We start from the raw sequence: 25,798 nt of genomic DNA on the forward strand, positions 1-25,798 counted from the left end.
CTACATTTTCCTCACCCAAAATGTTGAACTAAATTTGTTCTAGAAAAATTCAAAGTACATGTTTATATATATTCTTTCTGAAAACTAATGCCAGAAATATGCTGATATTTTTGAGATAAAGTGAATACTTTAATAACATACTGAATAATATTTAATTAGTCATATTAAATCATTAAAGGATTTAAAATATACTACGTTTATTTCCAGATGTACATGATGTATTTTCATAACTGATTAAGCAAATGCAATTCACTCAAAGATGACTGTTTAAAACTTGAGAATCCAGCACTAAAGAAGAAAGGTTATTAGTGGTAAGAAATCTTCAGAACTACAACTAGGCCAAGAATGATCCTCTGGAAAGAAAAGATTAGCATTTAATTTTCTAAAGAGTTAGCTCCATCATGGGCTATTTTTTTTAAAGTTTGACAAAACTTATGCTTACCTTTACTCCATGTCCAATATCATCTAGAATTGTATAGTCGATAGGTTTTCTAATATATCGAACTGGTCGTTCAAGGTTGGCTGGAGCAATAATCTTATGTGTCCTTGAAGTGTTTTTATTGGTAGTCAAAATACCAATTTCTCTTCTTGCAACTTTCTCTTTATGAATATCAACGGTCTACAAAACATAAACACAAAAATGTACAGCCCTAATAGCCAGAAAAATAAAAACATAAATACTTAGAGATTTAACATCATTATTCATATTCTTAACTGCAATTGTGAATTTCTCCTTTTGGGACCAATACTGACTTTCTCCATTTTCAGGCTAAAAGAAGGGTTGAGAAACCCTGGCTGGCAAAACAGATCTGGCCCATCACCCATCTTTTTACAGCTGAAAAACTAAGAGTGTTGTTTACATTTTTTAATGGTTAAAAGAAGTCGAACGAAAAATAAGATCTTGACATGTAATTATATGGAATTCAAACATCAGTTTCCATAAACAATTTTACTGAAATACCAGTCATTCTACCTCCTTAAATATTTTCACAATACAATGGCAGAGGTGAACAGCTGCAACAGAGACCTTATGACCTGCAAAGCACAAAATATTCATTAGCTGACCCTTTACAGGAAAAGCTTACCAACCTCCAGATTAAAGCATGCTCATTTTTTCCTTCTCTACTAAGATTTAGCCTAATTAAGAAAGTACCAGCAACTATTAATCTGGTAACATTTAAAGATAACCTATTAGTATAACATCTTTTAGTGTTTAAATAGCTTTTTATTTAAAAAGGCCTAAAATATAAATACAATGTTAAAAATAAAGTCATCTTTTACAAAGAAATGAGTGTGCTGAGGTAAAGTTGCTTATATTTTATCATGATAAAATGCTAGTAAAATATTTTCATTGTCTTATTAAATGCTCAAAACAGGATATAATTTAGTACATAACAACAATGTGTTTTTACTCAATTTTCCATTTGCTAATAGAGTTGGTGAATTTCTCCATAAGCACAGGTAATTAATACACTAAAACAGCATTTTTCAAATTGCAATTTGCAATTTAGTGAGATAATGAGCAGCAATTATTTTAAAAGAAAAAGAACAGAACTATCAGACAATATACACACTGTAAGGTACTTTTTTCTTAAAATATTTGTTATGTACATAAATACATACATTAAAGTGTGTACGGATGAAATATAAGATATATTTTTAACTGTGGGTTTCAGTTTTAAAAGTTTCAAACATACTTCACTAAATTGTTTACCTCTTGCCACCATTCATGGCTTAAGCAGGAATTATTGCTGATTCTTCCCCAAACCTACTTCAATTTACCCTTTCTTAAAGAATAGCCAGGTAGTAACACAGAAATGGAAATGAAAGACAATATTATGACATTATTATGTCATATTATGACATTATGACAATATTAAATACAACTTTAGGAAATCTGAACACTGATGACTTATCCTTCTAAACTACATGAAGTCTGAAGGAAACCTGAAACAAATTTGAAGCCCCTTATTTCAACCAAAAGATTTTAAAGGCAACAGACTCTTTAAGTGTATAACTAGTAAATACCTAAGTGAAGCATCAGATCAAACATTGGTGAAGGTAGGAGAGACCTTAGCATTGTAAGTATTTCATTTTAAGACCAAAATAGGCTTTGAACTTTTTCAGTGCACATTAGACAAGTTACAAAACCTCCTTTCCTTTTACACTGGTTGGGGGAGCTATAGTAGAAAAAAGAAGTTTGCGTGTTAGTGACAATATTGGAATTTATTTATTTTTAAACTCAGAAAAAATAGAAATTAACCACATTTACTTTTGAATAATTTCTAAAGAGTCATTCTGAAATTATTAAAAATATGAGCTAGGAAAATTTTATATTTGTCAGGTATACTTAAAAATAAACTAAAAACACAAAATATGACCATTATTTTTTTTATATAACTGGTCTCTATCATATCAATAAAGAAAATTTATTAGAGAATGTTATCCTTTCAACATTGTTTTCATTCTGCTTAGCTTTTAAAAAATATAATTATCTCATCCAGAAATGAAAATGTAAGAATGTAAACCTAACCAACGATAACAGAATTCTAAATTTGAGGCAAACTGGAACTTCAAATTCAAATTTTCCTGCTAGAAATATCGATATGTCTCTGGAGAATGAAGAGGGGGTAACATTTCACTTATTCTTTGCACTAATATATAGTTATATTTTATAACAAACACGTATTTTAAATTCTTTGAAAAAACTGAGACTCTAAAAAGAATGAAAACAATCAGATTAAACCCAGGGCCTGTAGGCACTTACATCTTACTTATCTATTCTCTTCATGTACACATAAACACACAGCCCAAGCCTCTATAAACCATGACAGGAAGCATAGAAGGAAAACCAATACGGCAAAAGAAATGATCACAGAACTTTCATAAATAATCCTAAATAAGGGATAGCTGCTACAGTTGGGCATAAAATTAGCCTCTCAGTTTAGATTCCTAGAGAAGGCAAAATAGCAATCAGTTACAAGGAAATACATACCCCTTCATTAGGAAAGTGACCATTTGCCCAGCACTAAACTCTTAAAGGAACTAGTTGAAGGAGATGTGAGAAAAATGTTCTTTGTTGTTTCTTATATTAATTCTCATTAAACTTGAAGGCACATTTTAAAACATAATTCTTAATAGTATATTTCTATATTTAGAAAGCCATAACAGTTTGGTTACACATTCCTAGTTGTCTACTCTAAGACTGCCTACATCTCAGGAAACCAGAGCAGGGTTTAGAAAATACCTCAGATATCTAATACCTACTGGTCCTTAACCATTCTACCAGACAACCCTTAACAACAACTCTTCACACCAACCATTCCTATATACACATCATCTCATCTTTGACCTGACTAAACTTCCAATTCTTTGCTTCTTCAATTCCTTTTCTCTAAATTCCCCCAACACAGTATTTTTGATTCAAATGTGAAAAAAAATTGACCTCAAAACTTCTTTATAATTTTGACTCCCTCCATAAACAAAATAATGTTTTAATAAAGCATATGACAATAAAAATTTAAGTACCACACATTTGAAAACCATTATTTTGTAGAGCAAGAACGTCTAAACTAAATCATACATCACAAGACTGGCCCATTGTCTGCTGCTATATGGTGTACAAGCTAAGAATGTTTTTTACATTTTTAAACAGTTGCTTAAAAAATACAACACAACAAATAAAATGAGGCTGAAACCCTCTATGGCCCACAAAGTCAAAAATATTGACTATCTAGCACTTTACAAAAAAGTCTGCTAATCCTTGTTTACACCATTTACTGAATATTTGTTTTAGAAAACATTTCCTCTTATACTATGGAATAATAGAAAAATGGAATAATATTCCATTCTGAGGAGCATCAAATAGCTTTGACATTCAGTTGACTTTTAAAACGAAGGACTCTACCTGTACATTAAATGTAACAAAAAATTTTAATCCTTAAGGCAAATGCTTTTAAAAATTATGTATATTTTTAAAAAATTACTCCTTTATTTGCTATAGCTTCCATCAACGCGTTTCTCCTACTCAACTCCTCATCCAACTACTTGAATATATTCTGTATAAAGTTAACAGCCATTGCATAGTTGCAGATCCTTTGCTTTTCCAAGTATTGCCCTCTATAGATACTTGACTCCAAATGAAAGTGGCACAACTTATTCTCGAAAGCTGTGACTCAAGGCCCTTATTTCTAGTCTACAAATCTCTGTCCATTCAACTCACCCATTTTTTATTTATTCCATTCAGTTCAGTTCATCCATCAGACGTGTGACCCCATGAACTGCAGCACCCAGGCCTCCCAGTCCATCACCAACTCCCGGAGTTTACTCAAACTCATGTCCATCAAGTCGGTAATGCCATCCAGCCATCTCATCCTCTGTCGTCCCCTTCTCCTCCTGCCCCCAATCCCTCCCAGCATCAGGGTCTTTTCCACTGAGTCAACTCTTCGCATGAGGTGGCCAAAGTATTGGAGTTTCAGCAATGAACACCCAGGACTGATCTCCTTTAGGATGGACTGGTTGGATCTCCTTGCAGTCCAAGGGACTCTCAAGAGTCTTCTCCAACACCACAGTTCGAAAGCATCAATTTTTTTGCACTCAGCTTTCTTCACAGTCCAACTCTCACATCCATACATGACCACTGGAAAAACCATAGCCTTGACCAGACAGACCTTAATTGACAAAGTAATGTCTCTGCTTCTCAATATGCTATCTAGGTTGGTTATAACTTTCCTTCCAAGGAGTAAGTGTCTTTTAATTTCATGGCTGCAGTCACCATCTGCAGTGATTTTGGAGACCAAAAAATAAAGTCTGACACTGTTTCCACTGTCTCCCCATCTATTTCCCATGAGGTGACGGGACCGGATGCCATGATCTTAGTTTTCTGAATGCTGAGCTTTAAGTCAACTTTTTCACTCTCCTCTTTCACTTTCATCAAGAAGCTCTTTAGTTCTTCACTTTCTGCCATAAGGGTGGTGTCATCTACATATCTGAGGTTATTGATATTTCTCCCAGCAATCTTGATTCCAGCTTGTGCTTCCTCCCACTCAGCGTTTCTCATGATGTACTCTGCATATAAGTTAAATGAGCAGGGTGACAATATACAGCCTTGACGTACTCCTTTTCCTATTTGGAACTAGTCTGTTGTTCCATGTCCAGTTCTAACTGTTGCTTCCTGACCTGCATACAGGTTTCTCACGAGGCAGGCCCAGGTGGTCTGGTATGCCCATCTCTTTCAGAATTTTCCACATTTATTGTGATCCACACAGTCGAAGGCTTTGGCGTAGTCAATAAAGCAGAAATAGATGTTTTTCTGGAACTCTCTTGCTTTTTTGATGATACAGCGGATATTGGCAATTGCTCTCTGGTTCCTCTGCCTTTTCTAAATCCAGCTTGAACATCTGGAAGTTCTCGGTTCACGTATTGCTGAAGCCTGGCTTGGAGAATTTTGAGCAGTACTTTACTAGCATGTGAGATGAGTGCAGTTGTGTGCTAGTTTGAGCATTCTTTGGCATTGCCCTTCTTAGGGATTGGAATGAAAACTGACCTTTTCCAGTCCTGTGGCCACTGTTGAGTTTTCCAAATTTGCTTGCATATTGAGTGCAGCACTTTCACAGCATCATCTTTTAGGATTTGAAATAGCTCAACTGGAATTCCACCACATCCACTAGATTTGTTCATAGTGATGCTTTCTAAGGCCCACTTGACTTCACATTCCAGGATGTCTGGCTCTGGCTCTAGGTGAGTGATCACACCATCATGATTATCTGGGTCATGATGATCTTTTTTATATAGTTCTTCTGTGTATTCTTGCCACCTCTTCTTAATATCTTCTGCTTCTGTTAGGTCCATACCATCTCTGTCCTTTATTGAGCCCATCTTTGCATGAAAAGTTCCCTTGGTATCTCTAATTTTCTTGAAGAGATCTCTAGTCTTTCCCATTCTGTTGTTTTCCTCTATTTCTTTGCGTTGATCACTGAGGAAGGCTTTCTTATCTCTCCTTGCTATTCTTTGGAACTCTGCATTCAAATGGGAATGTCTTTCCTTTTCTCCTTTGCTTTTGGCTTCTCTTCTTTTCACAGCTATTTGTAAGGCCTCCTCAGACAACCATTTTGCCTTTTTGCCTATTCTTTTCCATGGGGATGGTCTTGATCCCTGTCACCTGTACAATGTCACGACCCTCCATCCATAGTTCATCAGGCTCTCTGTAATCAGATCTAGTCCCTTAAATCTATTTCTCACTTCCACTGTATAGTCATAAGGGATTTGATTTAGGTCATACCTGAATGGTCTAGTGGTTTTCCCTACTTTCTTCAATTTCAGTCTGAATTTGGCAATAAGGAGTTCATGATCTGAGCCACAGTCAGCTCCCGGTCTTGTTTTTGCTGACTGTATAGAGCTTCTCCATCTTTGGCTGCAAAGAATATAATCAATCTGATTTCAGTATTGACCATCTGGTGATGTCCATGTGTAGAGTCTTCTCTTGTGTTGTTGGAAGAGGGTGTTTGCTATGACCAGCGTGTTCTCTTGGCAAAACTCTATTAGCCTTTGCCCTGCTTCATTCTGTACTCCAAGGCCAAATTTGCCTGTTACTCCAGGTGTTTCTTGACTTTCTACTTTTGCATTCCAGTCCTCTATAATGAAAAGGACATCTTTTTTGGGTGTTAGTTCTAAAAGGTCTTGTAGGTCTTCATAGAACCCTTCAACTTCAGCTTCTTCAGCATTACTGGTTGGGGCATATGCTTGGATTACCATGATATTGAATGGTTTGCCTTGGAAACGAACAGAGATCATTCTGTCATTTTTGAGATTGCATCCAAGTACTGCATTTCAGACTCTCTTCTTGACCATATCCATTTGACTAGCTTTAAAAGATATTAATTAGACCTATTATTTAAATCATAGAGATTTATGTGAAACTCAAAAAGAAAAAGTTCTTATTAGCTAAATACATATTCTTACAGTTTATTAATAACTTAATCCCTTTCGTCCTTAAGGTTGCCACACTTTTCTACCAAAGAATTACAGAATTCCAATCAGAATACAAATAATTACTTTTGTTGTCATTTTCTTATTGTCATCATCTATCCACACCATCTCGCCTATTTTCTCTTGCAAACTAATAAAAAGTTGTCACTCCTTTTTAGGAACTCTAACATATTAATTTCTCTTTGGCATTCGCACTTTTCTTCTTAATTTCTTTTCTGGGTTCTTTGCCCAAATTTCAACTATGCAGAAAGGTTAAGACTCTGATGTATAAATCCCAAAATTTTATATTAAGATTAGTGATTTGTCAACATCCCTTTTTCTACAGGAAACCAAGTTCATATATTTCATCATTTAAAATGACACTGACTATTTCCTCCAGGAGGTCCTTTCAGAATAAAAATTTACCTCTCTCTCATTAAAACTCACCAATACTTTTTTTTTGAAGTCTAAGACACATAGCAATACAACAAGCAATGAATTATATGTTGTCTACAGAAGTTTATATGGAATGTGAAAAAACCCTTAGAATGGCAAATTCAGATTTAAGATTGCATACTATTAAATAACAAGAAAACCCTCTGAATGGTCTCATGAATTTAACAGAAATATAAGGTAGACTTTACATAAGTGATTTGATTAGGTGGAATACATTCAATTTAATTCCATAAATTAAACATCAGACTTTGAAAAACTGATGGACTGGTCAATTTCAGAAAAGTTCTGAACTCTTAAGATATACAAAAGAAGATAATATGCACATTTTAAAACTCTTTCTATTCCAGAAGAGTTCTAATCATTTAGTTCTAAAGAGTACTGAATGCCACTAAGTTATGCAAATGACAAAGTGCTAAAGTAGAAACGCTACAAAGATCTCAAAAAGAAGATCAAAATCTTTTGCTAGTATTTTTAAAAATATATTTTGAAATTATAAACTGTTTTTCACCACAGTAATATTTTAAATGGTCCCTAAATATAGGAATGGTTATGAAAACTATGATATAGATATGCAACATTATCGAGGCATTGAAAATGTTTATGAAGAGCTTATAACAGCAAGGAAAGATGTTTGCTGTAATCGTAAGCTAAAAGAGCAGAGTTCAAAATTGCATCCATACAATAATTCCAGTTAAATTTTAAATGAAAATTATTTAGAAAAAAAAGAATATTGGACAAAATATACCAAAATATTAACAGGAAAAGTTTGAGTAGTGGGGAAAGGGTTTGTTTTTCTACTTTTTCTTTTCTATATATCCATGACATTTATAATGGGAAAAGTATTACATTTATTTTTTCTAAGTTCTATACAAAGATAATTTTATAAGGTCACATATTAATCTTTATATTACTGAGGTAATAGAAAAAAGCATTTAAAGAAATCATCAAGCTACCACATTTAAAATGTAAAATTCAGTAAAAATTGGAAGAAACCAGGCAAAATTTCACTCTTGAGGCTGATCTGATTATTTTAACTTGACAATTGAGTTTTGTTTTTTTTTTAACTGAGTTTTAATGAAACCATTAAGGTTTTCTTCTCTATCAAAATCACAGAGAAGATAATCATGAGACAAAAAAGATGGATACAAAAAAACAACCTAACACTGAGTTTGTATCTTCCAAATCATACATGTGAGTAAAGTCACACAATAAAGGCTGCCAGCACTGCAGACTGCATCTGTTTATTATGTATTCCTCATGGACAAAATAGGAAAACAGTGTGGTCTCACTTGTGAAATATGATTGATTGAAGACTCCATCCTTCGTAGTTGGGATGCCTGGATATCCAGCATCTGCAGGACATTGTTGGCCAAGGTATTGATCAGATAGGCAACACTTGCTAAGGACTGGGTGGTGTAGGCTTTGGTTTCTTCTAGGGCTCGCTGCTTATCCGCTGACTAGAAAAACAAACAAACAACCATTACTTCAAAGATAACCCATTCTATCAATCTAATCTTCAAAAACACTCACCCAAACCATTATGTTGCTGAATCTACATGCACTAATTCAAAATGCTTTGAAAACCAATTATCAGTATTCATGTAACCCCAACAACTACATTATTGACTTGAGTTCATTAATGTTTTCATGTTGAATAGATACATCTTTGCATAGATGCAAATAAAATCCTGAAGCCATTGTTTACAAATGAGGTCTGATGGATATTTTGAAAAACGGCAGCAAGCACAAAAACAGCCTCTCATGGCTGCTGCTTGGAAAGGTAGCACCTATTTGAAAGCGTAAATTCCAATGCACATTTTTCTACGCTCCTGAGATATCCCTTTCCTTTCACTCTAACATACACAATGTGACTATAAAGTAATGGTCCGATAATAGTTATAATAACAACAAAATAAGAATGATAATGATAAAATGCTAAATTATATAATACAGTAATAATTGTGATAATGATAAAATAAAAATAGTAAAAGGATCCTTTCTTCCCAAGCATCTTAAGTTATAACCCTATGGAACATAAATAGCATTATATCATAAATCCTACTTGATAAACAGAAACTACACAGTAAAAAAGTGGTGAACTGATTATTTCCAAGGTCACAAAGCAAAGCAACAGTAAGGTTACATATTCTATGCTGCAACTGCCAAATACCATTTTCCTGCCCTAGTTCTATACAAAGACGCTATGGTTCAGCAGAAAGGACATAAGCCTCTGAATAAAAATCCTTTTACCTTCATGTCAGTTCTACTACTATAGTATGTCATATTCTAAGTAGTTTTGAACATAAAATAGGATAATGACTATAAAACCACTTTCCAAAACTATACATCAGTTAATCTAACAGCTGTCATTCCATCTTTGAGTAGTCATCAAGTGTTCAAAATCCACTACGTTCCGCTCTGCCTTATGCCACACAGTATAGGACTCAGAATCAGGAAACCTAGACAATAATTTCTTCCAGAGGGAGCAAAATTCTTTTGAAGAAGCAGTAGTTAAAATAAATCAAATAATATTGCTTTAACATGAAAGGAGTTAAGAATCACTGTATTGATTTTTTTCTCTAACCTCTGGTAATCTCAGTTTTATTAACACTTTAAATTAACAAGAGTTGAAACCAAATCTGGTTAAAGATAAATACTTGTTTAAAAACATCATATAGATTTCCAGATTGTTGTTGATGTTCAGTCACTAAGTTGTGTCTGACTCTTGGTGATCTCAGGAACTGCAGCATGCCAGGCTTCCCACCCCTTTACTATCTCCTGTAGTTTGCGCAATTCATGTCCATTGAGTCAGTGATGCTATCCTAAATATCTCATCCTCTGTCGTCCCCTTCTTTTGCCTTCAACCTTTCCCAGGGTCTTTTCCAATGAGTCAGTCCTTCGCATCAGGTGGCCAAAGTATCGGAACTTTAGCACTAGTCCTTCCAATGAATATTCAGGGTTGATATCCTTTAGGATTGATGGGTTTGATCTCCTTGTAGTCCAAAGGACTCTCAAAAGTCTTCTCCAGCACCACAACTCAAAAGCATCAAAAAATTTCCAGATTATGGTAGCATACATAAGTTTGTAAGTCACTGGTCCATCCTAACAAGTAAAAATCTGAACAGACTTAAAAATCAACAACTTTTGACTTCAAAGTAGAAAATAGCTAAGCCAGTAACACTTTTCAGATATTACTCTAAATCAGAGTATTTATTACAGAGAATAACCAGAAATTAAAATTTTTTTTAAATTTATTTGTTAGTAGACTTCAAATGATCGAGGGGAGGGATGGATATTTGGACAGATACTTTCCAGGCAACCTTTTTTATACAGGTAGCTTTTGAGATTTTTTTGAAAAGCAAATAGTATTAATGTAATTCAACCCTCAAGTCACTTGATGCTATGCCTTTATTCCTAGCATGTATGCAAAAATCATGTGGCTAACTGTTGAATCAAAGATAGGAGAGGCTGTTCCATATTAGATGAGTTTCATGTATGTCTACTTTTCTATGGAAGATTTCTTTTCCATGGAAGATTCCTTGTTGCTTTTAATATTTTTTTCTTCATCTTTAATTTTTGTCACTTTGATTAATGTGTGTCTCAGCAAGTTCCTCCTTGAGTTTATCCTGTTTGGGATTCTCTGGGCTTCCTGGACTTGAGTGCTTCCTTTCTCACGTTAGGGAAGTTTTCAGCTATAATATCTTCAAATATTTTCTCAGGATCTTTCTCTTCTCCTTCTGGAACCCTGCATTATAATGCAGATGTTGTTGCATTATAATATATATAAATCCCAGAGGTCTCTGAGATTGTCCTAATTTCTTCTAATTCTTTTTTCTTTATTCTGTTCTGTGGCAGTGATTTCCATCACTTTTGTCTTCCAGATCACTTATTCAATTACTCTGCCTTAGTTATTCTGCTACTGATTCCTTCTAATGTATTTTTTGCACTTCCCCAGTATCTCAGTGGTGAAGAATTTGCCTGCAATGCAGGAGATGTGGGTTCAACACCTGGGTAGAGAAAATTCCCTGGAGAAGGAAATGGTAACCCACTCCAGTATTCTTGCCTGGGAAATTCCATAGAAGAGGAGCCTGGCAGGCTACATACAGTCTATGGGGGGTCGCAAAGAGTTGGACATGACTTAGGAAGTAAACAACAACAAATTTTGTAAGAGCTGATATTCTAAGTTTGAGAATTTTGTGCTTGCTTCAGCAGCACATATATTAAGCTTGAGATTTTTTTCCTATAAAGTTAAGTGTTCAATAAAAACTGGAATAAATTCAAATAGAATCTATTCCAATAAAAGTGATATAAAAGTTGCTACTTTAACCTAGAAGCCGTATAAATGACATCTTATTTTACATAAAAGCACTATAACTGAGGTTATTTTGTAATTATTAAAAAAACAATTTCTCGTAAGTAAACATCTGTGATGGTATTCTTATCTTTTGCTACAAGCAAATTTAATTTTCAGAGTTACAGTTTGTGCATTAAAGGCACTATATAGCACCTCAACCCATTTATCTGATATTCCTACTTAGATGGGATTTAGTTCCTAGAAAAAAGAAGAAATTTAGATAAAGGGAAAAAAATCATACGTTTAGAGAGGAATATTACAATGTATGCTATGTTTAGTACAAATAGTGCTATGAGAAAAGATTCTTACATAGAATAAAGTGACCTATTGCCAAGATCCATTCTAGGTGATGATTAATCCTTCCTACTGGGTTATTTCTTCACTTTGCCTCATGATACTGATTTCTTATCTCTTCACAGAGATAAGAAAGTCTTTATTCCCAAAGACTGTCTTCAGGCTGCTCTTGCTGTACCTGCAACCCTTAGAAAGAAGTTTCATTCCTTCCTAAGCTATCACTTCCAAGCACAGAATTTTTAAATCTATTTACATCTTACCTTCCATCTCTCCCAAACTTGTATTTCTATTTACATGGCACCTCACCTCATATAATGCACCATATTAGTGTATCTATAACTCATCAGCTGCTCCCAAACTACTACTTCCTACGCCTCTTCACAACACCGTTACTCCATCACCTCGAGTGTTTTCCAAGTCTCGGTATCCTACACCCTAACAGTTGTCATGGTACTTACTTTCCATCTGTGCCCTACATTCTTCCCTTTCCTTCAATTGTTCCTGCCTACATTCTACTTTAGGCCCTCATTATCTCTTGCCAGGACTGCTATACCTGTTTCCAGGGATCTTAAACATGGTCCCGCAGATTCATCTTTCTAAATCAGTTCTGAAGCCCCCAGAGCTTCATCTTAACTACTTACATAAAAGCTCCTTTACTTTTCATTTACAGTCTTCCTTAATATGGCCTAGAATTTATCTTCCATTCAACCCTACTAGAACCTTAAATTACAGTTGACTTATGGTTCTCAAAACAGACTTTGGTTTCTTACCTTTGTGCCTCTGCCTTTTTTGTTCACTTGTAACCCATCAACTTCACCAACATCTCATTCCCTACCTTATCTTCCCAGACTGTGATACTCGTCATTTCTCACTGATAACAAAATATGGGAATTATCAGATTTACAGCACATACTTTATACTATGTGTGTGTTTCATTGACCCAAACTCCCACACTCCCCCATGTGGGAAGACCTTGAAGGTGGTATTATGCCTTACACATCTTCCCATCATATTACATACAGGAGTTACATATTATCTGATGAACTGTATCCACCAAAATGTTCCAAAGAATCAAAGTTACTTTTATCACCCAAGTGATTTCTTTGATCTCCAGAAGCTCTGGCACCATCCATGGTACTCATGACTTACTAGTAAATTCAAACTTGTTTTTCAATTTGATGTTCTGGGATGGGCACTGAGAAATATGAAGACTAAGAACCTTCCATCTATCTGCTAGAGCAGCTCAAGGCTGTAGTAGTATTATACTAGATTACTACTATTATTTATTTTTCTTCTTCACTTGTGCAAAAAGGACAACAGATTTGGTATATTTAAACATGTAGACAATGGGCAGGAAAAGAATGGTAATACTTAAGGTGAATAGTATGGACATGCAGGCAAGGATTCTCCTCTACAGATCTACTGGCTTTCTTTCTCTTCTCCAGCAGGAAACCTCTCACTCTAGTCCAGTCTACTACATTACCTGAAAAATATGTAATTATTTTGGCTCTGGGTATAAATTATTACATTAGGTAAAGTACAGGTACTTAGTTCTCATTTAATTGGCTATCTTACCTAAAGTATTAAACAGTTTCTTCTAGATCTGCCACAATTAATTCATCAGTTCATTTCAATAAATTCTTGTAGACTGAATGTTACAGGGCAGACATCACACTACATACTAGAATATGAAAATGAGACTAATTCTCTGCACTCTAGAAAGTTTCAGTCCAATACAGAGAAAGGCATATAAACAGAAAATGTTAATGCAGAATGGTCAGGAATATCAGTGGTATCCAAGAAGGAACACTTAGATGACCATCCAAGTAGACGCTCAAAGAAAAGAGTCAATTCTGCCAAGCAGGAGTGAGAGAAATTATTCCAGGTAAAACAAACAGCCTAAATAAAGGCACAGAGGGATGAAAAAGATTCTTGAATCCAGAACACATGTAAGTTTGGTATTATTAACATATGATTAGCTCACTACTGTGTTATTAACATATGATTAGTTCACTACTGTCCCTACTTTTGGAGAAGGAAATGGCAACCCACTCCAGTATCCTTGCCTGGAAAATCTCATGGACAGAGGAGCCTGGTGGGCTGCAATCCATGGGGTCTCGAAGAGTCGGGCATGACTGAGCGATTAACATGTACACGTACGTCCCTACTTTAAGACTGAGACATGTGCTGAAATTTAAGGTTAGTATAGTAATGAACTGTTAGTATAGTAGTGAACCTTGATCTCTCACAAAATTACTCAGAAATTATAATATCACATGTATAATTAACCCCCAGTAAAGTTATGGCTAGATCTGATAGAGAGCCTGATGAACTACGGACGGAGGTTCGTGACATTGTACAGGAGACGGGGATCAAGACCATCCCCATGGAAAAGAAATACAAAAAAGCAAAATGGTTGTCTGAGGAGGCCTTACAAATAGCTGTGAAAAGAAGAGAAGCCAAAAGCAAAGGAGAAAAGCAAAGATACTCCCTTTTGAATGCAGAGTTCCAAAGAATAGCAAGGAGAGATAAGAAAGCCTTCCTCAGTGATCAATGCAAAGAAATAGAGGAAAACAACAGAATGGGAAAGACTAGAGATCTCTTCAAGAAAATTAGAGATACCAAGGGAACTTTTCATGCAAAGATGGGCTCAATAAAGGACAGAGATGGTATGGACCTAACAGAAGCAGAAGATATTAAGAAGAGGTGGCAAGAATACACAGAAGAACTATATAAAAAAGATCATCATGACCCAGATAATCATGATGGTGTGATCACTCACCTAGAGCCAGAGCCAGACATCCTGGAATGTGAAGTCAAGTGGGCCTTAGAAAGCATCACTATGAACAAATCTAGTGGATGTGGTGGAATTCCAGTTGAGCTATTTCAAATCCTAAAAGATGATGCTGTGAAAGTGCTGCACTCAATATGCAAGCAAATTTGGAAAACTCAACAGTGGCCACAGGACTGGAAAAGGTCAGTTTTCATTCCAATCCCTAAGAAGGGCAATGCCAAAGAATGCTCAAACTAGCACACAACTGCACTCATCTCACATGCTAGTAAAGTACTGCTCAAAATTCTCCAAGCCAGGCTTCAGCAATACGTGAACCGAGAACTTCCAGATGTTCAAGCTGGATTTAGAAAAGGCAGAGGAACCAGAGAACAATTGCCAATATCCGCTGTATCATCAAAAAAGCAAGAGAGTTCCAGAAAAACATCTATTTCTGCTTTATTGACTACGCCAAAGCCTTCGACTGTGTGGATCACAATAAATGTGGAAAATTCTGAAAGAGATAGGCATACCAGACCACCTGGCCTGCCTCATGAGAAACCTGTATGCAGGTCAGGAAGCAACAGTTAGAACTGGACATGGAACAACAGACTAGTTCCAAATAGGAAAAGGAGTACGTCAAGGCTGTATATTGTCACCCTGCTCATTTAACTTATATGCAGAGTACATCAAGAGAAATGCTGGGCTGGAAGAAGCACAAGCTGGAATCAAGATTGCTGGGAGAAATATCAATAACCTCAGATATGCAGATGACACCATCCTTTATGGCAGAAAGTGAAGAGGAACTAAAAAGCCTCTTGATGAAAGTGAAAGAGGAGAGTGAAAAAGTTGGCTTAAAGCTCAACATTCAGAAAACTAAGATCATGGCATCTGGTCCCATCACCTCATGGGAAATAGATGGGGAGACAGTGGAAACAGTGTCAGACTTTATTTTTTGGTCTCCAAAATCACTGCAGATGGTGACTGCAGCCATGAAATTAAAAGACACTTACTCCTTGGAAGGAAAGTTATGACCAACCTAGATAGCATATTAAAAAGCAGAGACTTTGCCAACAAAGGTCTGTCTGGTCAAGGCTATGGTTTTTCCAGTGGTCATGTATGGATGTGAGAGTTGGACTGTGAAGAAAGCTGAGTGCCGAAAAATTTATGCTTTTGAACTGTGGTGTTGGAGAAGACTCTTGAGAGTCCCTTGGACTGCAAGGAGATCCAACCAGTCCATCCTAAAGGAGATCAGTCCTGGATGTTCATTGGAAGGACTGATGCTGAAGCTGAAACTCCAATACTTTGGCCACCTCATGTGAAGAGTTGACTCATTGGAAAAGACCCTGATGCTGGGAGGGATTGGGGCAGGAGGAGAAGGGGACGACAGAGGATGAGATGGCTGGATGGCATCACTGACTCGATGGGCATGAGTTTGAGTAAACTCCGGGAGTTTGTGATGGATAGGGAGGCCTGGCATGCTGCGATTCATGGGGTCGCAAAGAGTCAGACATGACTGAGCGACTGAACTGAACTGAACTGAAAGTTATTGCAGAGTCATAGCACCTGACTCAATAATGGTCTGAGGAGAGGGGAATATTCTTAAGATTACCTATTTACTAAGCTTTCAGGTCTGCACTCCAAGAAATCATGTAACTAAACCAAATTGGAAAGAAATGCTCCATTACTCAATCTAACTGAGACTAAAGAGACAGCTTCTAAAATACATGCCAATCATTACATATAAGCGGAAAATGTTTGCCAAAAAACCACACAGAATACTACAAATGTGCTCTTATGCCTTAAGAATTGTTCAAATATTAATTTCTATGATACCTAAGGGAGAATGGGTATTTTCCTTCAACCCTTTTTGCCTCTTTCACGTTTCCTTTCTCATTAGATCATTTATCTCCGCATTTGCTTCCAGACTCTTAGAGAATGCAGTCTATTAAAAAAGTATGACATTCAAATTAGGATGAGTTATGCAAGTCATAGTGAAAAAGAGCAAAGCATAATTAGATAAACATGCACAATTCACCAAGGAAAGAACACAAGACAACACAAACATGGAAAAACATTCAGCCACACAAGTGATAGGGAAAAAAAATGACACGATAAAGCACCATTTTTACCAAGTAATTAACAAGAAAAAAGTTTTAAAGAACATATCTGCATGGCCTTAAATTTGCTTTGTGGTTATTTTGCTTTGGTGATGAAGAAAGAAAAGCATATGCCAAGAATGCCAAACACTCTTATGAAAGGAAAAGAAAAAAAATACTGCACTTGCCAGGAGACTGCAGAAATCAAGAGAAGGGACTCTTTCAAGAGGAAGATACAGCCACGCTACTGAGAAGACAGGAAAGACGAGGTCAGAAAAGCATCCAATAAATAGCTGTGGCAATGTGGAATTGCTTGATGAATTTTTAAAAAAGCATTTTCAGCTGAGTAGTAGCATAGAAATCAGATCAGAATTACTTTAAGAATTGAAGAAAGCATATATAGATAACTCTTTGTATGTTGGCCATATAACAAATGAAAGAAATGGAGCCAGAGCTTGAAAAGAATAGAGTGGTAAAGAAAGGTTTTCACCAGGAGATATCGGTTTACATGCAGAGATAAATGATCTAATGAGAAAGGAAAGGTGGAAGATGCAAAAAGTGTTCAAGGAAAAAAACAAAATATTTCAGAAGGGGAGAGTTCAACTGGAGTGACTAGAGGAGAACAGTTCTTCTGGAAAAAAGGAAAAGGAGAAAGTTGCTGCAGCTGTGAAAAGGTTCATAGATTTTAAGGTGGAAAGATGGAGATTTAGCCTAGTTTTAATCTCTGAAGTACGAGGCATGGCAATATGTAAAACTGAAGAGGACAAAGAGACAGATGAAGATGTGACAGTTATCTCAGAAAGTGAAAAACACGGAGGATTAACTGAGATCCTATATGCCAAGAATTTAGCACAGAACTTGGCATAACAGAAGAGCTCAATAAATGATGGCCCTTCTATCTGATCTGATCTCTAGATGGAGGAAACCTTTCACATATACAGCCATGGTCAGAAAGGACAACTATGATCTTTCAAACTGCAATACCATAAAACTTTTAAAATAATATAATAAAGCTTCAAAATATAAACAAGCAAATAAAAAACCAGCACCCAACAGGGTAAAAAACATGTAAATTTAAATACATAAATTTAAGACAGAAAATTTAAAACCCACTCTGTAAATGATAGTTATTATACTGAAAAGACAAGCCACAAAGTGGGTTAAAAAATTTACAAAATGTATTTGATAAAGAACTGGTAACCAAAATACACAAGAAACTCTTAAAACTCAACAATAAGCAAAGTTTTGCAATGGGCCAAAGAACTGAAGAGATACCTCACCAAAGAAGATAGAATCTAAATAACCATATGAAAAGATTTAACATCATATGTCATGAGGGACTTGCAAATTAAAAACAAGACACCACTACACACCTACTGTGTTCAGTCGCTCAGTCGTGTCCGGCTCTACCCGACCCCATGGACTACAGCCCACCAGGGTCCTTTGTCTATGGAATTTTCCAGGCAAGAATACTGGAATGGGTTGCCATTTCCTTCTCCAGGGGATCTTCCCAATACAAGATCAAACCTGCGTCTCTTGCAGCGGAACAAAAACTCTCACTCATCGCTAGTGGGAATGCAGAACATCCACTTTGGAAGACAGTTTGGCAGTTTCTTACAGAATCAAATATACTCTTACCATACGACGCAGTAAGCATGCTCATCAGTACTTACTCACATGAGCTGAAAATTTTTGTACAAATTTTATACAAGGATGGAGGCTTCCCTGGTGGCTCAGACAGTAAGGAATCTGTCTACAACGTAGGAGACCCAGGTTTGATCCCTGGGTGGGGAAGATCCTTTTACCATAGGATTCAGCACTTGGTATTTTCCCAAAGGAGTTGGAAAATGTGGCCACTCAAAAACCTATACACAGATGCTTATAGTAGCTTTATTCATTATCGCCAAAGCTTAAAAGCAACCAAGATGAATGGACAAATAAACTGTGATACAAATAACTGAACACTATCTAGCACTAAAATGCAAATGAGGTATCAAGCCACGAAAAGACATAGAGGAATCATAAATGCGTATTACTGAATGAAAGAAACCAATCTAAAAATGCTACATACTGTATGAGTCTAACTATATGGCATTCTAGAAAAGGCAAAATTATGGAGATGGTTAAAAAGATCAGTGGTTGCCAGGAGTTTGCGGAAAGGGAAGAAGGGATAAATAGGTGTAACTCTGGAGCTTCTTAGGGTAGTGAAACTATTCTGTATAGTACTGCAATGGTGGGTATGTGTCACTTTACATTTACCAAAACTCACAGAATGTGCAAAACCAAAAGTAAGCCCTAATGTAAACGACGGACTTTAGTAATTACAATATTGGTTCAGCTGTAATATTGTACCACACTAATGCAAGATGTTAATAAAAGGGGCAAATTGGGGAGGAGTTTAGGGAGATATGAGAACTCTCTAAAACTGGTCTAAAACAAACAAGGTTCTTATAAGACAGCTCTAACCAGCTACATTCTGCTCTACTTATTAAGCCCACGGTGGGGGGGGCGGGGCCTCCAAACTCTAGAAGTACTAGAGCATCCCAATACAGCCTCCTCGCTTTGCTCTATGCTTCAGTGGGATTTAATCTTCAGACTTTCCTCAAGAAAAGTCAGGCAACAATTTCCACGCCTACTCCTGTATCATGTCCAGTTCTGACTACAGTCATCACCTACCCATTTCTCTCCTGGTGCGCAGCTCAAGCATTTCTACAGATGAACAAGCCTCAAACTGGACATGAGATCTCAATCCTCCTTTTCCATAAAAAACCTCAATCTCTATGACTGATTTTCATAATCTCTCCTGATTTACTTGAAGATGAGGGAGAAGCACAGCACTTCTACAAACCCTCTGATAAGAAATCTTCAATCATTTACATACACATATGTATGTAATACACATTCATGTACACACACATATGAAAATGAATGGGTATATATCCACATGTATGTGCATTTATGGATACACAGAGAATAAAGGGATAAAAAGCAGTCTCATCCTTCAGAAGGTCCAATACAAGCAATCTAACATCCTTTTGTAAAATATGGAGGTAACTGTTAAATATTTTCCTCACCTTTGGAGCCTGAACTATAACATGAAGACAACAACAAAAAAGCCTCATTTAATATCCAGTTACATAAATAATTAGAAACCATGTAAAATGCCCAACAGAGAAAGAGTTAAATAAACTTGCACAACTATATCATATTAAAAACTGCTTATGAACAATATTTATGTTGGAAAGAAGAATGGAAAACTAACTAAAATAAAATTCTAAATGATGTACCCACAACAAATTTGATTATAATGCAACTATCTCCAGACAGCTGCAACATGGTCTTGAATTGTATAAACTGTAAAAAAATTAAAACTTTTAATTTTTAAACTTTATAGCACTCATTGGTCAGGTTTTACTGTATCTCAACTGTGTAAAGTGGTGTTATATAGTTTCATATATGTTTATGTATATAAAACTATGTATTATTTATTAATAGACATTAAAAGGAAATATGCAATTATGTATTATATATTAGTTACTAGAAGGAAATAAATGCTTTACCGGTAATGAAACTACAGATAATTTTATTCTTTCTACTTCTCCGTCTTCTGTTATGTATTCCTCTTACAACTAAAAGTATTTTTTCAGTAATCATCTTCTACGCTTACATGAAAACAAGACCAACACTGTCACATTCTGGATCATGCCACATTACCTTTATCCTCATATGTATCTTTTAGAACAAAGTTAAGTCTTTGCCACAATTATGCAACTGAAGTAGCTGAGCTACTGCCACCATAACTGAGGTCCCAGGAACTGTGTCACTCAGGGCCCAGCATACAGATAAACTAGAAACTATCACCATGTTGATCAACCGCAGAGCTCTTTTCTTTCCAAACTGATCTGATGCAAGTAGAAGACATCAGAAACATTTCCTCTAAACAACAAAAACTTATTTTGAATTACATCTCCTAAAACTTCATGAAGGACCACAAAAGAAGTAATACTTTTTCACTGGCCTCCTCAGTAATATAGCAGAATCCCTCAAATTCTGCATTCATGTGGGGAATTCAGTTTGTGGCAGTTGACTCCCATTCTCCTTCCACCTTACCCACGCTACAGGTGTGAACGCGTGACCCAAGCACACCTAAAGTTCACCAATCCTTTGGACACTGACTGATCCAGGGGGCACTGATTCAAGTTAAGCCAATAAGATTCTCTGGAACTTTTCTAACAGATTGGAAAACATTATTTAGCAAAGGTTGCTGTGGTGGCCACAGAGACACATGTTCCGATTTCCCTTCAAGAGACCATGCTTTAGGGAGCCCAGCTGACTGACAGTCACCAGCTGCACCTTTAGAGATGGTGCTCATGTTGAGCGACACTTCTAAGAAATGTGCTATCGCTGAATAATAAAGTAGAGATCATACTTGGAAGTATTCACCCTGATTTTGATCCTTACTGGTATTTTGTATATGATATCACAAGAGCCAAGAGAGACAATCCCTTTGTTGGGTCAACATTTTCAACTCGGAAGTAACCCGATCTTGGAGGCATGCCTTTAAATACTGGTACAGGCTCGGGTTTTTCAAGAGAGCTTTCTTTTCTTCTTGCTGGGCTCATCATCTGGTGCTTCTTACCTAGGCCCTATGCTGAGCCCAATTCTATGATCCCTAGGCAAATTCCCTTTTTACTATGAATCAGATTATCCCTAGTATTGATTTCTCCTTTATACCTCTCTTGCTGAACTGCTACTTTGGCCTGTTCATACCTCTCTATTATACCATCTCTGTCTTCCATCGGCTGTGGTGTTCTAATTTTTCTCATATTTACAGCTCTTCAACTGCCCTAACCTAAAAACCACTAAATTTGTTTCCCCTCATTATATCCCATTATCACTTTCCACTCTCTCAAAACTCAGTGAAAAAATCCTCTCAACCCAAAACTGCGCCATGTGTTTAAAGCATTCTTTCAGTTCAGTCGCTCAGTCATGTCCAACTCTTTGCGACTCTATGGACTGCAACACATCAGGCTTCCCTGTCCATCACCAACTCCCGAAGCTTGCTCAAACTCACGTCCATCGAGTCAGCGATGCCATCCAACCATCTCATCCTCTGTCGTCCCCTTCTCCTGCCTTCAATCTTTCCCAGCATCAGGGTTCTTTCCAATGAGTCAGTTCTTCGGATCAGGTGGTCAAAGTATTGGAGCTTCAGCATCAGTCCTTCCAATGAATATTCAAGACTGATCTCCTTTAGGATGGACTGGCTGGACCTCCTTGCAGTCCAAGGAACTCTCAAGAGTCTTCTCCAACACCACAGTTCAAAAGTATCAATTCTTCGGTGCTCAGCTTTCTTTATAGTCCAACTCTCACATCCATACATGACTACTGGAAAAACAACAGCTTTGACTAGACAGACCTTTGTGGACAAAGTAATGTCTCAGTTATTAAATATGCTGTCTAGATTGGTCATAGCTTTTCTTCCAAGGAGTAAGCGTCTTTTAATTTCATGCCTGCAGTCACCATCTGCAGTGGTTTTGGAGCCCAAAAATAAAGTCTCTCACTGTTTCCACTGTTTCCCCATCTATTTGCCATGAAGTGATGGGACCAGATGCCCTGATCTTAATTTTCTGAATGTTGAGCTTTAAGCCAGCTTTTCCACTCTGCTCTTTCACTTTCATCAAGAGACCCTTTAGTTCTTTGCTTTCTGCCATAAGGGTGGTGTCACCTGTATATCTGAGGTTATTGATATTTCTCCCTGCAATCATGATTCCACCTTGTTCTTCATCCAGACCAGGATTTCGCATGATGTACTCTGCATGTAAGTTAAGTAAGTAGGGTGACAATATACAGCCTTGATGTACTCCTTTCCTGATTTGGAACCAGTCCGTTGTTCATGTCCAGTTCTAACTGTTGCTTCTTGACCTGCATACAGATTTCTCAGGAGGCAGGTCAGGTGGTCTGGTATTCCCATCTCTTCAAGAATTTCCCACAGTTTGTTGTGATCCACACAGTCAAAAGATTTGGCATAGTCAATAAAAAGATGTTTTTCTGGAACTCTCCTGCTTTTTCAATGATGTTGCAAGTTGATCTCTGGTTCCTCTGTCTTTTCTAAATACAGCTTGAACATCTGGAAGCTCATGGTTCACATACTATTGAAGCCTGGCATGGAGAATTTTGAGCATTACTTTGCTAGCGTGTGAAATGATTGCAATTATGTGGTAGTTTGAACATTCTTTGGCATTGCGACCAGAAAAAAAACTGACCTTTTCCAGTCCTATGGACACTGCTGGGTTTTCCAAATTTGTTGGTATATTGAGTGCAGCCCTTTCACAGCATCACCTTTCAGGATTTGAAATAGCTCAACTGGAATTCCACCACCTCCACTCGCTTTGTTTATAGTGATGCTTCCTAAGGCCCACTTGACTTTGCTTCCAGGATGTCTGGCTCTAGGTGAGTGATCACACCATCATGATTATCTGGGTCATGATGATCTTTTTTATATAGTTCTTCTGTGTATTCTTGCCACCTCTTCTTAATATCTTCTGCTTCTGTTAGGTCCATACTGTTTCTGTCCTTTATTGAGCCCATCTTTGCATGAAAAGTTCCCTTGGTATCTCTAATTTTCTTGAAGAGATCTCTAGTCTTTCGCATTCTATTGTTTTCCTCTATTTCTTTGCACTGATCACTGAGGAAGGCTTTCTTTGATCTCCTTGCTATTCTTTGGAACTCTGCATTCAAATGGGTGTATCTTTCCTTTCCTCCTTTGCCTTTAGCTTCTCTTCTTTTCTCAGCTATGTGTAAGGCCGCCTCAGAAAACCATTTTGCCTTTTTGAATTTCTTTTTCTTGAAATTGGTCTTGATCACTGCCTCCTGTACAATGTCACGAACTTCTGTCCATAGTTCATCAGGCACTCTATCAGATCTAATCCCTTGAATCTGTCACTTCCACTGTATGATCATAAGGGATTTGATTTAGGTCATACCTGAATGGTCTAGTGGTTTTCCCTACTTTCTTCAATTTCAGTCTGAATTTAGCAATAAGGGGTTCATGATCTGAGCCACAGTCAGCTCCTGGTCTCTTTTTGCTGACTGTAGGGAGCTTCTCCATTTTTGGCTGCAAAGCATACAATCAATCTGATTTTGGTGTTGACCATCTGGTGATGTCCATGTGTAGAGTCTTCTCTTGTGTTGTTGGAAGAGGGTGTTTGCTATGACCAGTGCGTTCTCTTGGCAAAACTCTGTTAGCCTTTGCTCTGCTTAACTTTGTACTCCAAGGCCAAATCTGCCTGTTACTCCAGGTATCTCTTGACTTACTACTTTTGCATTCTAGTCCCCTGTAGTGAAAAGGACATCTTTTTTGGGTGTTAGTTCTAGAAGGTCTTGTAGGTCTTCATAGAACCCTTCAACTTCAGCTTCTTCAGCATTACTGGTCGGGGCATAGCTTGGATACTGTGATATTGAATGGCTTGCCTTGGAAATGAATAGAGATCATTCGGTCATTTTTGAGATTGCACCCAAGGACTTCATTTCGGACTCTTTTGTGGATTATGAGGGCTACTCCATTTCTTCTAAGGGATTCTTGCCCACAGTAGTAGATATAAAGGTCATGTGAGTTAAATTCGCCCATTCCAGTCCATTTTAGTTCACTGATTCCTAAAATGTCAATGTTCACTCTTGCCATCTGTTTGACCACTTCCAATTTGCCTTGATTCATGGACCTAACATTCCAGGTTCCTATGCAATATTGCTCTTTACAGCATCGGACTTTCCTTCCATCACCAGTCACATCCACAACTGGGTGTTGCTTTTGCTTTGGCTCTGTCTCTTCCTTCTTTCTGGAGTCATTTCTCCACTGATCTCCAGTAGTTTATTGGGCACCTACCAACCTGGGGAGTTCACCTTTCAGTGTCCTATCTTTCTGCCTTTTCATACTATCCTTTACCCTCTTATGAATTAGAACCTTTGTCATTCAAGAACTTACACGGCAATACAAATCACTTATCATTTTAAAGTTTTCTTAAAAGTCTAACACAAGATAAAGCAACTGAATACAAACTTATACGTGCCTTATGTGTAAAAACTGCTTCAATCTGTAAATACCTAACTCTATATGTACCAGTAGAAGTACCGTATATGTATAAAGACAGGATCAGTGTGTGTGTGTGTGTGTGTGTATATATACATATAACACATATATATACTATACATATTAAGAATATAAGCTGTATATTGTTCTAACTATACAGATGAAAATGTTAATTCTTTCAGATCAAACAAGGTATGAATTTGGGATCTTTTTAGATTCTACAAATAAGGGAAACTATAGGTGGAATTTTCTAAAAATTTTTCAGTAGATAAAGATTTAAGAGATCCAAAGAAGGAAGATACCTATCCATCCCTACCTATCCCCACACACACCACTCTTCAACACAGAAAGAGCCACAAAAAAGAACATGGAGGAACTCAGATCTGAAACAAAACTCCTTGTGATTTGTAAGTTACCGTATAACAATTATAAATGGTACATGTCTGCTGGAAGAACCTTCCCAAGAGGGTTTTCTATCTTGAAATGTAATGTGGAGACATTTTTACTGATAAAATTAAGATGTCATTTACAGGTAGTCTAGTGAAAATTCATCTATCTGCCTAGGAATTAGAAGCTAAATTCACATGGGATTAAGGGAATTAAAAAGGCATCCATAAAATACTGATAGTGATCTTTATGAAAAACGTTATTTAACTTGCCATAGATCATATTTTTACTTAAGAAACATTCCTTCCATCTTGATTCAAGAAACTTCTCCTCTCCAGGTCATAGCGAGGGTCTGATCTTCTTGTCGTCAGTTGCTCAGTCATGTC

General features: G+C 36.8%; 1 protein-coding gene across 19 annotated transcripts in view; it reads right to left on the bottom strand.

The window, feature by feature from the left end:
- Positions 1 to 25,798, bottom strand: part of ABI2 (abl interactor 2) — a 104,397-nt gene that overhangs the window by 46,847 nt on the left and 31,752 nt on the right. For all 19 annotated transcript variants that reach the window (XM_043445077.1, XM_043445066.1, XM_043445070.1 and 16 more), the window contains exons 2-3: positions 8,712 to 8,879; positions 443 to 619 (exon numbers count right to left, since the gene is read on the bottom strand). In XM_043445077.1, coding sequence (XP_043301012.1) covers positions 443 to 619; positions 8,712 to 8,879 — 345 coding nt within the window. The remainder of the gene's footprint in view (positions 1 to 442; positions 620 to 8,711; positions 8,880 to 25,798) is intronic.

The sequence above is a fragment of the Cervus canadensis genome, chromosome 24 (genome assembly GCF_019320065.1).
Source record: "Cervus canadensis isolate Bull #8, Minnesota chromosome 24, ASM1932006v1, whole genome shotgun sequence".
In the NCBI taxonomy this organism is placed as follows: Eukaryota; Metazoa; Chordata; class Mammalia; order Artiodactyla; family Cervidae; genus Cervus; species Cervus canadensis.